Source organism: Felis catus, chromosome E2 (genome assembly GCF_018350175.1).
Source record: "Felis catus isolate Fca126 chromosome E2, F.catus_Fca126_mat1.0, whole genome shotgun sequence".
Lineage (NCBI taxonomy): Eukaryota > Metazoa > Chordata > Mammalia > Carnivora > Felidae > Felis > Felis catus.
In genome coordinates this window covers 54716865-54735759 of record NC_058382.1, presented here as the reverse complement: position 1 = coordinate 54735759, position 18895 = coordinate 54716865, and the positions used below count along the sequence as shown (strand labels likewise).

The 18895-nt window shown below is 48.0% G+C and overlaps 1 protein-coding gene across 2 annotated transcripts in view; it reads right to left on the bottom strand.

Annotated features, from left to right (window-relative positions):
- BCO1 (beta-carotene oxygenase 1) overlaps nucleotides 1-18895 on the bottom strand; it is a 94343-nt gene that overhangs the window by 28639 nt on the left and 46809 nt on the right. The window contains exons 13-15 of one of the 2 annotated variants that reach the window (XM_045046012.1): nucleotides 18363-18501; nucleotides 12771-17597; nucleotides 8171-8299 (exon numbers count right to left, since the gene is read on the bottom strand). In XM_045046012.1, coding sequence (XP_044901947.1) covers nucleotides 8171-8299; nucleotides 12771-12834 — 193 coding nt within the window. In that variant the 5' untranslated portion in view covers nucleotides 12835-17597; nucleotides 18363-18501. The remainder of the gene's footprint in view (nucleotides 1-8170; nucleotides 8300-12770; nucleotides 17598-18362; nucleotides 18502-18895) is intronic. The other variant, XM_045046013.1, reaches the window with a different exon arrangement.

Sequence of the window (18895 nt, the reverse complement as noted above, 5' to 3'; positions counted from 1 at the left end):
CCAAAGTCGGACGCTCAACCAACTGAGCCACCCAGGCGCCCCAACTGTGTGGACACTTTATGTGTATTTTCTGGTTTAATTCTCAGAACAGTGGAAGTGTATAGAATACACCAACTAGAAACGCGTTCTTTAGGGGGAAAAAAAAAATCAACCTAATGGCATTAGCTAATTAACAGCGAAACAAAATTTAAACAACGCAGGGAGGTTTCAAATTTCTTAGCAAATGAAGTACAAAGAGCCAAGGCACTCGTGGCCCTGCAGACCCATTTCCAATTCCTAAAACCGAGGCACAGAGAGATTAAGTACGTTGCTTGAAGCCACACAGCTAGTGAGGGGGTAAGCTGGATTCAGATCCTGACACAGCCACCACCATCAGTTTGACCATTCTGTCCGATGGTTGTTATTAAAAATACACTTAGAGAAATGTGCTACCGTAACTGCATGGCTTGATGAAGCCTCACCAAATGAACCTACCCATATGAGCTACCTCCTAATTGACAGAACAAGAACCTCCTTGGAAGCCCCTCGTATCTTGTCCAGCCTCCCCCCACCCAGAGAACCACTATCTCGCCCTCTGATGGCCTCGATTGGCTTCACCCTCAGGATTGTATTGTATCCAAAGGATGGGAGGGTCCACTTCAGTGGTAATGATTCCCACCTGTGCACTTAGATGGAAATAACAATAATGGTGACAGTAGGCTTCAAAAATTGGAAGAGATCATGAAGGACCTTCTGGTTCTTTCTCCTGTCTTCAGGAGGTAAATGGTGTGTGCCCAGGGGCAGATAACCATCCATTCTGTCCTCAAACATCTTTTCAGAGGTGGCTGCTGTGAATAAAGACCACTGAGATAGTTCAGGATGGAAAGCTCTGTTCTGGGGCAGCAGGAAGAAATAGAGAGGAACGGTTGGGAGCTGGGGCTTTCGGTTAATCCAGCTCTGGGTTCACGTGTTCATCTACTACCCGGGAAACACCTCTGTGGGCCAGGAAGCGGGGGGCGCGCAGGGAAGGCAAATCTCTACCCCTGAGGGGATTCAACTCTGCTTGGTCATCCACCATCCATGCACTTGACCTGTGTCAGAGGCAAGGCTCTGTCTTCTCTGCTCTGATGTGAGGATCTTGGTATGTTCCTTACAGAGCTGCTATAACACTTAAGGCCTGTAAAGCACGCAGCACATAGTAGGTGTTCAATAAAAGCTACACATGCTATTGAAATGCAGCAGGTAGAGTGGGCAGGGCTTTGGTTCCATGTTTAGTCCCAGTCCAAGCTGTGTGACCCTGGGTGAGTCTCTTTCTCTCATTGAACTTCAGTTTTCTCAACTGGAAATTCGGGATCACCCAACCCTTCCCCAGATGGGATTGGCTGTTTGAAATGAGATGGAATGATACAGGGAGTTCGGCCCGTTGGCACACAGCATGCACTTGCCAAGTAACGACTGCTGAACTTCTGAATTATCCAAAAAAAATCCTGGAGGCAGGAAGACTCAGCTGGGGGTTGGTGAGGCCACACGTACATTGGTCTTTGGTCACGCGTTACACAGAATCTGCTACAGGGCCATCCTGGCCTCCCCCAGAGCCAGCCTGTCCTTCACTGGTCGCTCTCTCTGAGGTATGCCACCCACAGACACTAGCTAAGGTGCTTCACCTAAAATGCTGAGTTATGCTCACTTGAAATGTAAACATCCAATCCAGGCCGGCTGTCAGCAGGAGGCCCATTTCATATAAACAACCAGTCCCAGAGCACCGAGGGCTCAGGGGCCACAGGAAAACGGGTCTCTGGAGTTGCTCAAGGCTGACACTGAACTCTGAGGCAGAGATTAAAGGCCACTGCACATTCCCCAGCACCCTGATCCCTGGTGAGCCCCAATTAGCCACATTCTTTCTAAAGGGACACAAGTAAACAGCTGTGCTCCTGCCTGGAATCTTCTAGAACTGGGTCAAGTTTGATATTCTGTGGGGAGTAGGATCTTTTATATACACTTATCTCCCCATTTTAAGCAAACTTCTAAAAGGCTAATTTAGGGCTATAATAATTCAAAAAAGTCCGCTTCAGGAAAGGTTAAGTTCTCAAGAGCTCTTTTTGTCCCCAGACCTTGGTGATGCTGGCTCTTGGAATTCACATGTTCAAATCCTCATGGGACAATGACCTTGCCTCTTATTAGAAAAGTATCAAATGTACTGCTGAGGGAGACTTGGGTTCATTCTCCTCTATGCCTGCTTTATAAAAAAATTTTAATTTTCAAACAATTTTAGACTTAACAAAAAAGAGCACTCCTTTGTCTGTCTGGTTTCTCCGGCGCTCTGCCTCCTTTAGTTAAATCTTTGTTAGGTTTTCATTTTATTTTATTATTGTTTTTTTAATGTTTGTTAATTTTGAAGGAGAGAGAGCATGAGCAGGGGCGGGGCAGAGAGAGAGAGGGAGACACAGGATCCAAAGCAGGCTCCAGGTTCTGAGTTGTCAGCACAGAGCCCAACACAGGGCTCGAACTCATGAACCGTGAGATCGTGACCTGAGCCGAAGTTGGATCCTCAACCAACTGAGCCACCCAGATGCCCCAAATCTTTGCTAGGTTTTCAAAGCATTAACTTTCACTGGCCTCTGCTGAAGGCCACACACCATTTTTCTGTCTTTTTGCTTTCTTACTCCAGTCTCTTCTTGCTGGTCTGGCTGATTCAGGTTCTCTGTGCTGGCTGTACACTAAATCACCTGGGGCCCTGAAACAGTGGCAGAAGCTTGAGCGCCACCTTGGTCTTGGGTGGGACAGGGCGGCTAGGATACAGGTCCACTGTGGCGGTCTGCTCGAAGTTTTTTTCGAGTTAGGGCTTCTTTTGATTGATGTGATCTATCATCTAGGAAACGCGTTAGAAACATTGATGCTCTGACCTTACTCTTTAGGATGATGACCCACTCAGGCCTGGGTGGGGTCTCAGGATTTGCAGCTTTAATCCTAGGGGAAGCTGATGTGAGAAGCACACAAACCACCTTTTGAGAAATATTGGCTCTGTGTTATCTGCAAATCAGAGAACCCTGCTCACTCTGTGTATGCCCTCTTGAATCATGTATAGTAGTATGTAATATATTTAGTTTACGTTTCCACTCTTGGGGAGTGGAATGGGGAGCCACTGGGAGTTCTAGAAGGAGGAGACATGAGGCCAGGCTGTGCCACACCAGGGTTGGCAATCTGGCAGCCTTGAGAGGACTGAGCTGGAGAGATGAAGAGGGGGGGGGAGGTAGCTGGCAGGAGAGGGAAGGGGGACAGAACTGCATAAAGCTTAGGTCTTTGGATTCTGGATTATACCTGCCCTCCGCCACTTCTTAGCTGTGTGTATTTGAGTAAGTTACATGTCCTCTCTGGGCCTCAGACTCTTCTGTAAAATCGAGCGGTACCTTCCTTAGGAGCTGTAGGGAGGGCTGAGTTGTGGGTAGACATGAAGCACTTGGGCCAGTGGCCATCAAGCACTCCCTGTAGTGAGTGGTGAAGAGATGGGCTGGGAGATTGCTTCCTTCTTCCAAACAAGCTTTACCTCGTTCACGCCATTTTGGCTCCATAAAGAGTTTTCTAGTGTCCCTTAGGGCCAGGCCCTGTGTTGGGTGATGAAACACAATTTGAACAGAAACCCTGTGCTCTGGGCTTCCAACCACAGGCTGGAGAATGGTGAGCTGACCACTGCAAAGCAGATCAAGTCACGTACACTTGACACAAGCCAGGTTCAAGAGCAGCATGGGGAAGGGTGAGTAATTGGGTGGACTCTCCTTACTTCGCATTTTCCATAGTTCCAGATTATGGATACAACTATTGTATATACATTTTTATTTTCCGTATATTATGATGTTTTGACATCTTAAAAAAAAAAAAACCTTTCTGGTTGGGGGAAACTATCTTTCCCTGGACTAGCCAGTTCATAGAGGTAGCCAAGGGCCCAGCATATCTTTGAGATGACATGGGAAATGACCCAATCCAGAGCCAGACCTCCTCTGTCTGGCCCATGTACTCTGGAATGCAATCTACCTCCACCTTAATCACCCCAGGGCCAGGTGCCAGGCAATCAGGGAGCACCCCTATAGTCCAAAGCCCACCAACCCTATTCACACCAGCCATTCTATGCTATCTACTCTGCTCTGTCATGTCTTTCCCTCAGAAACCCCAGTACATAGCACAACAACAGACACTTAGATCAATGGGACAGAATAGAGAACCCAGAAACGGACCCACAAACGTGTGGCCAACTAATCTTTGACAAAGCAGGAAAGAACAGCCAATGGAATAAAGACAGTCTCTTCAGCAAGTGGTGCTGGGAAAACTGGACATCAACATGCAGAAAAATGAGCTTGGACCACTTTCTTACACTATACACAAAAATAAACTCAAAATGGATGAAAGACCTAAATGTAAGACAGGAAGCCATCAAAATCCTTGAGGAGAAAGCAGGCAAAAACTTCTTTGACCTTGGCCGCAGTAACTTCTTTTTCAACATGTCTTTGGAGACAAGGGAAACAAAAGCAAAAATGAACTGCTGGGACCTCATCAAAATAAAAACTTCTGCACTGAGAAGGAAACAATCAGCAAAACTATAAGGCAGCCTGACAGAATGGGAGAAGATATTTGCAAATGACATATCAGATAAAGGATTAGTCTCCAAAATCTATAAAGAACTTATCAAACTCAACACCCAAAAAACAAATAAACCAGTGAAGAAATGGGCAAAAGACACCAATAGACACTTCTCCAAAGAAGACATCCAGATGGCCAAATGACATGTGAAAAAATGCTCCACATCACTCATCATCAGGGAAATACAAATCAAAACCACAATGAGATACCACCTTATACCTGTCAGAATGGCTAACATTAACAACTCAGGAAACAACAGATGTTGGCGAGGAGGCGGAGAAAGAGGATCTCTTTTGCACTGCTGGTGGGAATGCAAACTGGTGCAGCCACTCTGGAAAACAATATGGAGGCTCCTCAAAAAACTAAAAATATAGCTACCCTACAACCCAGCAAGTGCACTACTAGGTATTTATCCAAGGGGTACAGGTATGTTGTTTTGAAGGGGCACATGCACTCCGATGTTTATAGCAGAACTATTGACAATAGCCAAAGTATGGAAAGAGCCCGAATGTCCATCGACGGATGAATGGATAAAGAAGATGTGATATATATATACAATGGAGTATTACTCGGCAATCAAAAAGAATGAAATCTTGACATTTGCAACTACGTGGATGGAACTAGAGGGTATCATGCTAAGTAAAATTAGAGCAGAGAAAGACAAATATCCTATGACTTCACTCATAGGAGGACTTTAAGATGAACATAAGGACAAAACAGATGAACATAAGGGAAGGAAAGCAAAAATAATATAAAAACAGGGAGGGGGACAAAACATAAGACATTCTTAAATAAAGAGGACAAACAAAGGGTTGCTGGGGGGATTATGGGAGGAGGGTTGGGCTAAATGGGTTTAAGGAATCTACTCCTAAAATCATTGTTGCACTATATGCTAACTTGGATATAAATTAAAAAATAAATAAATAATTTTTTTAAAAAAAGAAACCCCAGTACAGGCCATGGCTTATGTGCTTCCCCTGCTCAGTCTTCTGCTTCTGGATCCCCCTGGTGCTGTCCCCTGTGGGCCTGTGTGACATGGTGCCTCCTAGGACCTGTGAGGATAACAGCCTTTGTCCTCCCAAGCCTCTCTGGGTGTCCTCTTGTGGTCACATCCGACTGACCACCTCATAAAAGAAAACGAAATGACCAGTTACCTCTGACAACAATTTTTGAGTTTGAAAATCTATGACAAACTTCTAGAGTGTCTAAGCAGCATGGGGCAACTTTGGTCACTTGCCTGTGTAGCCCACTCAAGGGTCTGGGTGGATGGCAGCCATGCTTCTGCAAGACGGCCATAGCTTGGTCATCCCTGCTGAGTCCCTTGTCCCTGGAGTCCCTATGGAGGGATGTGGAAGCCACCACTCAGTAAGCTGTTAGGGGTCACTTAGGCTACCCGCCATTTCTCAGGGAGTGATGTGGGGGTGGGTAGGGACAGCAGGGATTGTTGCAAACTGTAACCCTAGAGAACACAAATCAAATCCCAGCCCTACCTCCGTAACCTCAAATAAGTCACTCAACCTTTCTGAAGTTCCCATTACCATGTCTGCAAAGAGGGGACAAGAACATCTCCCACACAGCACTAACAGGCCACAAGGACCTGGCAGTCCAGCCAAGCTGGGCCTCATGGGAAGGAAGCCACTGTACCTTTATCTTTCATGCACCTTTATTTCCCTAGGAATCACTGGTAACTGTCGTCTAGAAAAGGGGATTTTTAAGGCTTAGGGCTGTCAGGAAATATGGAACCATCCACTCTGTAGCTCAGTCTTGGCAAAATCTGTTTGTTTTTGTAAACTCAGAGCTCATGGTTTTCACACATGGGGTCTCTATTTGTGAAATCTTGGAGCAAACCACTGGCATAGAGTCTGCACTCAAAAAAAAAAAAGTAATTGCTGAATGGCTTAAAAGAACTAGTAATTAAGAAAAAAATAATGGTCATGTTTACTGAGCATATGTTATGTGCCAGGCATTATACAATGTTCCTTACACATATTAATGCCTTTAACTTGCACAGCAACTGTATATATAAAAGATCCCACTGCCCGCAGAATATCTATGACATATGCTGACATTTCCATTTTACAGATGGGGGGGGGGGTAGATACAGAGAGGGTGAGTAACTTGGCCAAGGTCACACAGCTTGGGTCCATGTTAGCTAGGAAGAAGATGGGATTCAAACCCAGAGACAACGATGGTGGTTTTCAACCTATTCTCTACCTACCATGTGTCACACGCTTGCTAGACACCCAGGACTTCTTTTTTTTTTAATTTTTTTTATTTTCTTAATGTTTGCTTATTTTTGAGAGAGATAGACAGCATGAACAAGGGAGGGGCAGCAAGAAGGGCAGACACAGAACCTGAAGCAGGCTCCAGACTCAGCTATCAGCACAGAGCCTGACTTGGGGCTCGAACTTATCAACCGGGAGATCCTGACCCAAGCCGAAGTCAGATGCTCAACCAACTGAGCCACCCAGGTGCCCCTAGACACCCAGGACTTCTAACGATCACGACAGCTCTCCAGAGGGAATCATCAAGACCTTTATGCTGAGGAGAAAACTGAGGCCAAGTGAGGTGAAGTGACCAATTTATCATGCTGGAATGCAGGGGTTCAAGAAAAATGTCACCAAGCTGAAGAAGCACTTGGACGTGAACATGCCCAGCATGTGACTCTGAGCCTGTGAAAGCCTCACGCCACCCATCCCGGATGTCCGTAAGAACTCAGAGCATGCTGTTGTGACAGCACGGCCAACAGCAAATAGCCTACAATCCACCTCTCGAGCCAGGACTTGCACTCAGGATTCTGCCTTGTCCAGCCATTTCTATTTGCCTCCAGGGAAGAACCATTGAGCTTGGTGTTGAGCGACTGGCCTTGCCTGGTGAGCAACAGACTGACCTCTGTTCTTTTCAGCTCTATGCTCTTCCAATTTTGACTTGAGGCATGTCTGATTCCAAAGCCAGTAATCTCCTGTTCTTGCCCACCTTCTTGAGAATGCATATTATTTTGCAGGTTGGAATCTTCGAAACAGAACCTTGGCCACCTTTCCAGGGAGGTTTGTGCTTTGTGGTTGGCTGAATGATGGCCTCCCCAAGATGTCCATGTTCTAATCCCTGAAATCTATGAGTATGTTACCTTACAGGGCAATGTAAATGTGATTAAATTAAGGATTTTGAGAAGGGAGGTTATCTTGGATTATCTGGGTGGCCCAATGCCATCACAAAGGTCCTTATAAGAGGCAGACTCCAGGGTCAGAGAAGGAGATGTGATTATGGAAGCAGGGGGGTAGGGTCGGGGGAGAGTGAGGGAGAGAGCATGCACACAAGATGGCCTGCTGCTGGCTTTGCAGATGGAGCTGGGGCCCCAAGCCGAGGAACACAAGTGGCCTCTAGAAGCGGCCACAGGCAAGAAAATGGACTCTCTCCCTGGAGTTTCCAGAAGGTACACAGCCCTGCCAATGCCCAGTTTCGACTTCTGACTTCCACCACTGTAAATCTGTGCTGTTTTCAGCTACTCCACTTGTGGTGGTCTTTCATCAGCAATAGCAAATCGACACGGTACTCTTACCGTCTCTAATCGTGAAACTGTGGAGCAAAGCCAGGCCATCAAACCAGTGGTTGTATCTGGTCTCCCCCACTGTGTGCATTCCGGGCCCATTGCGAAGCAGAGTGCCCTGCAGCCATGATGGAATCCTGCCTGTTAAGACAAAGAAAGTTTTGTTTCTTCGTCCCCACCAGAAAACTACGAGACATGGCCACGGAGAGGAACGGAGGCCATAGTCCCAGTGCCGCTCACCGCACCCATTCGTTCATAGAGTAGTTGTTTCCAGAATGGGTAGGACATGCCCAGATTGTGCTAGCACTGAGGATACAAAGATGAACAGATATCACCCCTGTCCTCAAGCTACTTACTACTCACAGAGGAGATGGATGAACAGATGCCCAAACCACACTTGGATAAAGGTGACGTCACCAGCTCTACAAGAGTGCTGCATGGAACAGAACCTCACCCCAAGGTGGAGTGAGAGCTGGGAGGGTACCTCCTGAAGGAGCCACTGGCTGGGTCTTGAGGGAACGTAGGTATTTGTCTCACAAAGGCACAAGGAAAGAACATTCTAGAATTGTGCCGTCCGATATGGTAGCCACCAGCCTCGTGTGGCCACTGAGCATTGAAACCTGGCTAGTCCAAACTGAGATGTGCTGTAAGTATAAAACACACATTGGATTTCAAAGGTTAAGCGTGAAAGGAAAACGTAAAATATCTCATCAGCAATTTTATTTTTTCATGTCTTTTCTTTTAAATAATGTTTCGTTTTTGTGGGCAGGGGAGAGAGAGAGTGTGTGAGCAGGGGAGGGGCAGAGAGAGAGGAGGACACAGAATTCAAAGAAGGCTCCAGGTTCTGAGCTGTCAGCCGAGAGCCTGACACGAGGCTCGAACTCACGGGCCGTCAGATTATGACCTGAGCCAAAGTTGGACGCTTAACCGACTAAGCCACCCAGGCGACCCTCCTCAGCAATTTAAAAAATATTGATTACATGTTGAACTTACAGTATTTTGGATCTGTTAAGATATACTATTAAAATAAACTTTACCTGGTTTTTACTTTTTTGGCTGTAGCTATTGGAAAACTTAAAAGGGCCCGTGTGGCATGCATTTTATTTCTGTCGAACAGCTCTGCTCCAGAGCTAGGGTGCTGGAACGTGGTTGGTGCCCCACCCTCGTCCTCCTGGCACAGACCTCTCCCCGAAGGCTGCCATCTGCAACTACCTGCAGCTCTCTGCCGGAAGGCTTCGTTTTCACTGTGGGAGCTGCCCTGCCCACACGCTGGGCAAGCTGCAACACCTTGGAGTCGATGCCCCTGGAAGCAGCTGTCACCCGGTGATGGATGGGGAGTAGGGCGTCAAATGCCACCACTTCCTTGCCCTCAGTCGGGACAATGTGAGGCATGCTTTGCACTGCATCCAGAGGGTTCAGCTCTGATGGCTCACGGTGGTTGGTGGCTTCACAATGCCACCTTTTCCGGTTTCCCTCCCGGTGTTTCTTGAGATCACGTCCCGGATAAACTACCTACATCTGAAGTCTTCTCTCTGGAGGAACCTGAACCAAGAGATTCCAGACCAGCTGAAACACCACCTGATGGGTCAGTATTTCGCAAGACTGGACTGTAATTTTCGAGTGAGGATGCCCCAAATATTCAGGCTGGAGAGTTAAGCGGGGGCCCCATGATAAAGGTCAACAAGACCATACCGAGGGCTTTGCTTTAATGCTCAGAAGAATGGGGACAGCTTGGCAGGTCAAAACAGGGTACGACAGGATCAGAGCTTTGTGCATTTTTTTTTGTTTTTACCGAAATAAAATTCGCATAAAAGAAAATTTTAAGATGAAAAAAAAATTTTTTAATGCAAAAAATTTAAAATTTTTTAAAATCTTAAGATTTTTTGTAATGTTTGTGTGTAAAAAATTTAAAAATTTTTAAAATCTTAAGATTTTTTAAAATCTTAAACCTTAATGTTGTGTCATGTTTGTGTAATTGTAAGGTTTGTAAGAATGCAAGTGGGGGCGGAGCAGAGAGAGAGGAGGACACAGAATTCAAAGAAGGGTCCAGGTTCTGAGCTGTCAGCACAGAGCATGACGCGGGGCTCGAACTCACAAGCAGTGAGATCGTGACCTGAGCTGAAGTCAGATGCTTAACCAGCTGAGCCACCCAGGTGCCCCCCAAAATCCACCATCTTCAAGTATACAATCCAGGCGTTTCTAAAATATTCACAATGTTGTACAACCATCACCATCTAGTTCCAGAACATTCTATCACCCCAAAACAAAGCTCTGTACTCCTGACAACCACTAATCTACTTCCTGTCTCTAAGGATCTGCGTCTTCTGAACAGTTCATACTGATGGAATACGCTCAGATTTGAGGTTTCAAAAGTTGTTTCTGACTGCGGTATGGAGGGTTGCAGCAGGAGGAGCCCAGGGGAGGCGGCAAGACGAGACAGACAGAGGATGGAGGGAACCAACAGAGATTTGGAGGACCTGGAATGGAGAGGACTGGGAGTCTGAGTGAATATGGAGGAGGGGGGAGACACCCCAAAGGGCCACCAAGTCTCCTGCCTTGGACAACTAACAGAATAGCAGGGCTATTCACAGAGACCCAGACGCAGGAGGAGCAGGTGAGGCAGAGAGGGATGAATCTGAGCACACAGTTAAAGCCCTCGAGAGAAGGAAGACACTGAGCACCATGTGCCAGGCACTGGGTTGCCGGTGCCTTTGCTCACATAGCCCTGGCAGCAGTCCTCTGTTGGACATAAGAGGGAACTGAAGCAGGAAATTCTTAAGTAACTGGCCAAGGAGGGTTCAGAGCCAATAATGCATAGCCCGACGTGAAGCCTGGCTATGGCCTCTCTGGGCAGGCATGGCCACAGAGGCACAATCTTTAGTTAGCGGTTGGCCAATGGACACTAGTCAACTGATTAGACTTGACCCAGGACTGAAAGCCTGGAATGAGGGTCAGGAGCCCGTCCTCCCTCTGCTGGCTGCCTGGCTTTGGGCAAGTTGCAGCCCCTCCCTGGTCCCTCAGCTTCCCTCGAGGAGGGAGGCGTGATGTACAGCAGTTCTCACACTTGGAGGCAGCCAGAGAGCGTGTAGAAACACAGATTGCTGGGCTCCACCCGCAGAGGATCTGATTCAGTGGGTCTGGAGAAGGCCCAGGATTTCCTGATTCTAACCAGTGCCCAGGTGATGCTGAGGCTGCTGGTCTAGGGTGGAGGTGGGGAGAACAGCTGATCTAGATCAAGGGGTCCATTCAGATCTATAGCAACAATTCCGGTTTTCCAAAATTTCCAAGATTTCCATGTAGTCATAAACAGAAGGTGCACGGGTGATGTGTCCATGGCAAACCAGAGCATAAAAGGATAGGCTCTCATTTTTAAAACAGAAAATTAATAGGGGCGCCTGTGTGGCTCAGTTAAGCGTCCGACTCTTAGCTCAGGGCACGATCTCAAGACTGGGGAATTCAAGCCCTTCATCGGGCTCTGCGCTGACAACGTGAAGCCTGCTTTGGATTCTCTCTTTCCTCTCTCTGCCCCTACCCTGCTCGTGCTCTCTCTCAAAATGGATAAACTTAAAACAATTGTTTTAATAAAAAATTAATAGTAAATATACTTTTGTTTTTAGAAAAAAACTTGCAGGCCATATTTGTACAACCTAGATCTTTTAAAACCTTAAAATCTTCCAATATTAAGAGTGCTTAAGTGATGGAAATACAGCTGATTTCACTCTGTGCTCTCATGGGTACCTCAACTTTTTTATCTATGTGCATATACACCGAACACACACACACACACACACACACACACACACACACACACACACACACATTGTAGGTGACTTTGGTAATCAGAGAAAAACATACACGGAAGCTGTTTTTTCAAGAGCCTTCCAAGGCCATCCCTCGGTTGAAAAGCTCCAATCTGACTTTCCTTACAGAGAAAAATGCTCACTTGTGGAAAACCTCCAGTCTGCGTATCTGAGGATGAAACCACTTGTGTGGCCTGAGACGGCCAGCTCGCGGTTCTCGGGCGGGGGCAGCACGGAAGAGGAGAGGGCCAGAGAAATAAGGGATGAAGAAATCGAGACACAAAGCCCACTAAAGGAATTTCCTCGTTGTGGGTGGTGGGGGGGGGCTCCCACTCAGGTTCTGTTAGGCTTATGGCTCTACAGGAACTCAAAGGCCAAGATGACACCGTGGGCACCTGGGAGGGAATCCCGCCGTGTGCTCTGCATGTCCTCTAGTGTGCACGAGTCCAGGGTCACCTACGCCTCCATGCCACTTTGAAATTAACCTAGGAGGTGCACAGTTTCACGAACGTGTCGCCCACTTGTGACGCATCACATCTTGCAGACTAATTCTGCTGTACGTAGGCCCGTCACAGCATCCCCAGATGCTTCTCCTGTCAAGAGGGAGATCCGCTCTCTCTCCTTGGAAAGAGTTTCCGTGTATAAAAGCACACCTAGATGTTCAGAGAGGATGCCTGGGTTATGGATCATTCCCCTCTATTGTTTTCCAGGGTTTCCAAAAATAATGCGCAATACATATTACTTTTATAAACAGAAGAAAGTGCACGTCTAAACAGGATCAGAAGAGCCAGTCATCTGTACAAAACACTCACCTGTCACTTGGGCCCTCACAGGTTCCAGCTGCTCCTTCTTATTTCTGCCAAATATGACATCCATCGCATGGGGCGCCGGGCGGTGGCGACGTGGACGGTGAGCAGACACTCCGATGTGTTCCAGGCAACTGCTCGGCTCCTCCTTCTCTCTCCTTTCTGCTTTCCTGCAGCTTCCTTCGCTTACATCTCTTTTCCTCCAGATGCCACAAGAGCCTGGTGTCTCTTCGCACTGTACTGGCCTGACTTATCTTTGGTCAAAGGTCAAATTCCCCAGCCGGGAGTCCTGGTTAGTCTTTAACCGTCTTACTCTGTCTCTCCAGCTCCCTCTCCAGCTCCGCTTCTGGGCTAAACAGGAAAAGCTAGTTTTTTTTCCGCTGGGTTTAAATCGGCGGGATAATTGAGTGGGTGCATTCAGCATAGGTATGCAGCCTGAAATACCCCAACCCAGGAGGTGAACACGATTTACGATCAGAACAACAAGGGAAACTATCAGGACACAGGACACCTGGGATTAAGGGAGCTGAGCCCTTGTCAATCATGTGAATTCCTGCTGCACGTGGTGGGAACGTCTTTGGCAGAGAGAGGATTTTTGCTTTGTTTTGAAGAAAGATCCTAAACCTCCCCTTCCTTAGAAAAAAAAAAATCATATGCCAAGAGCAACTTAATTTATTATATTTCTTTTTTGGAACAATAAACATAAGGAACCAAAAACAATAAACATAAGGAACCAAAAAAGCTACTCAAGAACAATGGGGAATGGTTAAAAAAACAAATGTCAGTTCGACTTCTTGGTCTAACAGGAGGAAGAAACGATGCCCGAATGTGATTTCAGTGATGCTCGTATGTGATTTCAGGGCTCCCCTCTATTTGTGCCTCTTGCCGTGGTGCCCAAAATCCATACCCAAGTGGCCAGAATGTTGAGTGACGAGTTAATGGACTCCTCTCTACTCCTATTGCTTACAGAAAGGAGCAGCTATTCCCCCCCCCACCCCCGGGGGTAGAGGAAGGCAGGGTGTGGTGCCTGCCTCCCCACGGCTGCTGAGGACAGTTCTTGCCAGGTCTGGGCTAAGACCACGTTCCTGGACCTCGGAGTCCAGTCGGGACAGCCTCCCGGTCTGGCTGTGCGCCCACCCCTGGCTGGGAGCTCCCGAGGGTCCAGCACCCGGCCTCCCTCCACACCCACGGATGCAGGATCTCTGTGGGAAGCCCAGCCCACACTCGTCTTACAAATGTCTCAGATGATTCTAATTCTCGGCAGGTGCTGAGGGGCCCTGGTCCAGGAGAAGAGGTGGCATATTTGAATTGTTAAGAGATTGACTCTTCCTTTTTCTAGGAGTCTGACTTATCCTCTCTGAGCCTCCATTTCCTTAAGTGTAAAATGGGGGTGCAATGATGTCAAAATCCCCAAGTGTTTGGACTCAAGGGCCTAGCAAAAGCACCTGGCCCCAAACAGCTCCCAGTTATTAGCCTTTCTTCCCCAATCACTCAGGAGGCAGTTCCCTTTGACCCACCTTTTCCATTAAACCCCATAACTTGCCAGTTTATTCTCCTGTCTGGTCTAAACATGTGTATCCATGTCGGGGTTATTATCCTTAGGCTGTGAAAGCTGTGTCCTCATGGGGATTAAGTGAGAGTTTCTGGCATAAACTATGGGCTCAGGAAAAAATGCACCTCCAGGGGCAGCTGCTCTGGTGCAGGGAGGAAAAAAAAAAAAACAATCAGAAGACCCTGTCGGGATCCCAGTCCTGCGATTAAAACCTGTGACTGCTGTGGGGCACCTGGGTGGCTCAGCCGGTTAAGGGGCCGACTTTGGCTCAGGTCATGATCTCGTGGTTTGCGGATTCGAGCCCCGAGTAGAGCTCTGTGCTGACAGCCTGGAGCCTGCTTCAGATTCTGTGTCTCCCTCTCTATCTGCCCCTCCCCTGCTCACAATGTCACTCTCTGAAAATAATAAACATAGAAAAAAATTTTTTTAAAAACAGTGACTTGTCACCTGTCCCCTCGGAACCTCACTTTACTCTTTGAAACGGGATGGCAATACCTAGGTCGCAGGGTTTGTGGGGAGGACAATGTTCAAATTATGGAGAAACATGACCGTGCCTCCTCTTTTGTCCATTTCGTATACCCATCAAAGCAATGGCTGCCACCCACCCAATGTGTTCTCAGAGTCAAGTGCTTTGCCGAGCACTCTACGTGCACTGGCTTGCTCCGACTTTACATAATCCTAGGAGATGGGTACTCTTAGCCTCATTCTAGAGTTGCAAAAAGTCTGGAAAGAACCAGTTTTCCCTTAGGTCACATAGTGACTAGGAGACAATTAGGAAGCCAAGCCAGGCAGCCTGACTCCAAAGTACACACTTGGTGACAATTCCACACAGCACGGACACACGACGGATGTTTGCTAGATTCTTGTTGAACGAAGCAATGGGTGGATGTGTCCATGGGTGGTGGACCCGAGAGAGCCAGTCATGGGTTGATTTCACTGCCTTGTTATTATAATAGCGAGGAGCTAAGTCCAGCTTTCTTTATTCAGCCCTGTACCCTGGGGGCAATTAGATGGCGAGGTCAGGATTTTTTGATAACGGGGATAATAAACTGATCGTAACAATGGATAATCTGTATTAATTTTCTAGGGCTGCCATAACAAAGTCCCGCTGGACGGCTTGAAGAGCACACATTTGTTTTCTTACAATTCTAGAGGCTGGAAGTCCAGGACCCAGCTGTCAGCAGCACTGGTCTCTTCTGAGGCCTCTGTGCCTGGTGTGTTGATGGCCGTCTTTTCTCACCGTGTCCTCAGGTGGCTGTCTGTCTGGGCTCATGCATCCCTGGCTGTGTGTCCAAAATTCCTCCTAGGAGGACACCAGTCAGGGTAGATCAGGGCCCACCCTAAGGGGCTCATTTTAACGTTGTCACCCCTAACAGGCTCTACCTGTGAACACAGCTACAGTCTGAGGTGCTGGGGCTCCAACATAGGCATCTTGAGAGGGGGGAGGGGAAGACACGATTCAGCCCATGATAATGTCACGAAGGTTCAATGAGTTAATAGAAGATGCTTTGGCTGGAAATAACAATATCTCTGGAAACCCTAAAGATGTGCATTTATCTCAGACATCAAGTCGTCTGGGGGTCCTGGGTGGCTGGGAGGTTCATCAGGACCCTCTGGCCAGGCACCCCTGTACCATCCTCAGGAGGTTGGCTTCCCATCCTTAGACTTGCTCAGTTTTGCTTACGAGCGATTGCCTTCACTCTAGGAATGGTGTCCCCCCACAACGAGGTGCCAAAACAGAGACACAAGGTGGGGAAAAGGAGGCATTTCCCTCTGACAGCTCTCTCTTTATGCTATGGAACAGATTTTTCTCTTAGTCTCATAGGCTCAGTGGTGTCACATGACCACCCCTAGACCAATTCCTGGCAAGGAGGAGCAGGTGTGCCCTGATTTTCTTAAATCCATCGGGAGTCCTGCCGGGCAGCACGTTGCCACCAGATTCACCCCAGGATTCCATTAGCAAGGAGCAAGGAGGGGATGGCTTGGGATAGATAAGCTGCAGTGTTGGCTCCAGGCAGTACGACGTTCATGCAGTCTCACATTCACCTATTCACACAGCACATATTTACTAAGCATCTACTGTGTGCTGCAAACACAGCAGCGAGCAAAGTAGGAAAATAATTCTGTGCCTTCTTTGAACTTACCCTGAACTTAGGCCGAGTTCTGGGATTATAGAGGTGATTAATGAGACTCAGTCTCTGCCTTCTTCACTGCCTTGTTCTCTTCTGTTGGGAGGCGGAGTCTTTGTGTCCCAAAGGTCATATATTTCCCAAAGGGGTTAGGGATTCCTGCCGTGGTTCACGGGACAGCTTCCATGTTGAACCTCCATCCTTCCTTTTTGTAAACAGAGATAACAAATGCAGCAGTTGCTCTTTCCCAAGAAGCTCTGGCACTGCTCTGGACCCATGGGAGCCTCAACCCTGCTTTCTAGGTCTTTGCTAATAAGGGGAGAGCGGGACACGAGACTTGTCGCCAGCGGGAGCCGCGTCCTCCAGCCTCTCATAAACACCATTCGCTGGGTGCCTGACATGTGTCAAGTGCCATGCTAGGTGTCTGGTTAGCAGTATGTTATTTAATTCCCACACATCCCTGCAAGGGAGTCATTAACAGCCTTATTTTTACAGCCTCAGAGACGTGAAGGAACTTGACTCACGCACTAGGCAGTGTAAGTTCCTCCCCACTACCACTTTCTGAAGTTGCTGGCTGAGGGACAGAAGTAGATATGAGCGCAAAAGTGGGTGTTCCACAGACCACTTTTAGAATGCATTTGCTGCCTTCAGATGGACTGAAAACTGGCCAGTGCGTAAGAGAGCAGGGCAGTGGGAACGTGGACGGGAGGAGCTCATCTTACACAAGAGTTTTGTTCATCTCCTGCTGTGTCACAAACCGCTCCAAACCTCAGTGGCTTCCAACAACCACCACTGTCATTATCTCTCTGGGCTCAGTTCTGTGGGGGGATTGGGCTCTGCTGGGCAGTTTTCCTGCTTTCGCCGCTTGGCGTTCCTTACGTGGTTGCAGGTCTGCTGGTAGTTGACTGACACGCTAGGAGGGCTGGGTCTGGGCCTCTCCCCCTCTCCATGTGGTCTCAGGGTCTGTCCTTGACCCTCTCCATGGGATCGCTCCAGCAGGATAGCTGGACTTCTTCCATGGCAGCAAAAGCCTCCAAAAAAGGTTTCTAGAGAGGGGCACCGAGGTTGCTCGGTCGGTTGTGTCCGACTTTGGCTCAGGTCACGATCTCCGTTTGTGAGTTCAAGCCTTGCGTTGGGCTCCCTGCTGTCAGCCTGTCAGCACAGACCCTGCTTCATATCCTCTGTCCCCCTCTTCCAACCCCTCCCCCACATGTGCTTTCCCCAAAATAAATGATAAAAATTTTTTTTAAAGTGTTTCGGGGGGGGGCAGGGTGCCTGGGTGGCTCAGTCGGTTAAGCGTCCGACTTCGGCTCAGGTCATGATGTCATGGCTTGTGAGTTCGAGCCCCACGTCGGGATCTGTGCTGACAGCTCAGAGCCCGGAGCCTGTTTCAGATTCTGTGTCTCCCTCTCTCTGCCCCTCCCCTGTTCACACTCTGTCTCTGTCTCTCTCAAAAATAAATAAACATTAAAAAAAATTTTTTTTTAATGTTTCAGGGTACCTGGGTGGCTCAGTCAGCTAAGCTTCTGACTTCAGCTCGGGTCACAATCCTGCAGTTCATGCGTTTGAGTCCCGTGTCAGGCTCTGTGCCAACAGCTCAGAGCCTGGAACCTGCTTTGGATTCTCTCTCTCTCTCTCTCTCTCTCTCTCTCTCTCTCTCAAAAATAAATAAACATTAAAAAAAATTTTTTTAAATAAGTGCTTCAAGAGAAAGGAAGCAGAGACTACCAGTCTCCTATAAGGGTGAACCCAGGACTGGCATAGTTTCACTTCACTGCCTGCTATTGGTGAGCACAGATCCCGGACTAGGTGAGAGCGTGAACACGGTGTCCAGATGGTGCGGTCCCTTGCTGGGCCACCCTTGGCCCTAACAACCCACAGACCAGTCTGTATTGGGGCCACAGCTCTTGTGCTTACCAGCAGAGTGTCTGAGCCGCTTGCTTAAATCTCAGACCCTCAGTGGCCTGATCCTGAAAATAGGAATTATAATACCCATCTCGCCGGGACTCCGATCATGTCCGTCGTGGTGCTCAGAAGAGTTCCTTGCCTTTCTTTTCTTGGGAAAGAGAAAAATTGGGAAGATCAGGTAATCTGATAATCAGAAACATCAATCTTTTTGACCGGTGATGACGCACACATCTCTGGCCTGCCGCTGAAGGAGAATAGACGTCTGTGACCTAGTCTAGGATCTTGAGTGGGTTCTAGTCTGGCTGTGAAGACGCGTACACAGGAAGTGACAGCTAGGCGCCCGTTACGGCTGCTCTAGAAGAGGCGTGGGTAGGAAGTATCACGGGACTCCGAGGAAGGAAAGTTTGCTCAGGCTGGGGAAGGCTGGGAAAGAAGGCTTCCCGGAGGATGTGTGCCCAGCAGAGCCCTTGAGAGTGGGACGTGTTTGTAGGCAATGAGGAGGACCAGTGTGAAAGACGGCATGGAGCTGGACAGTTCTAGTG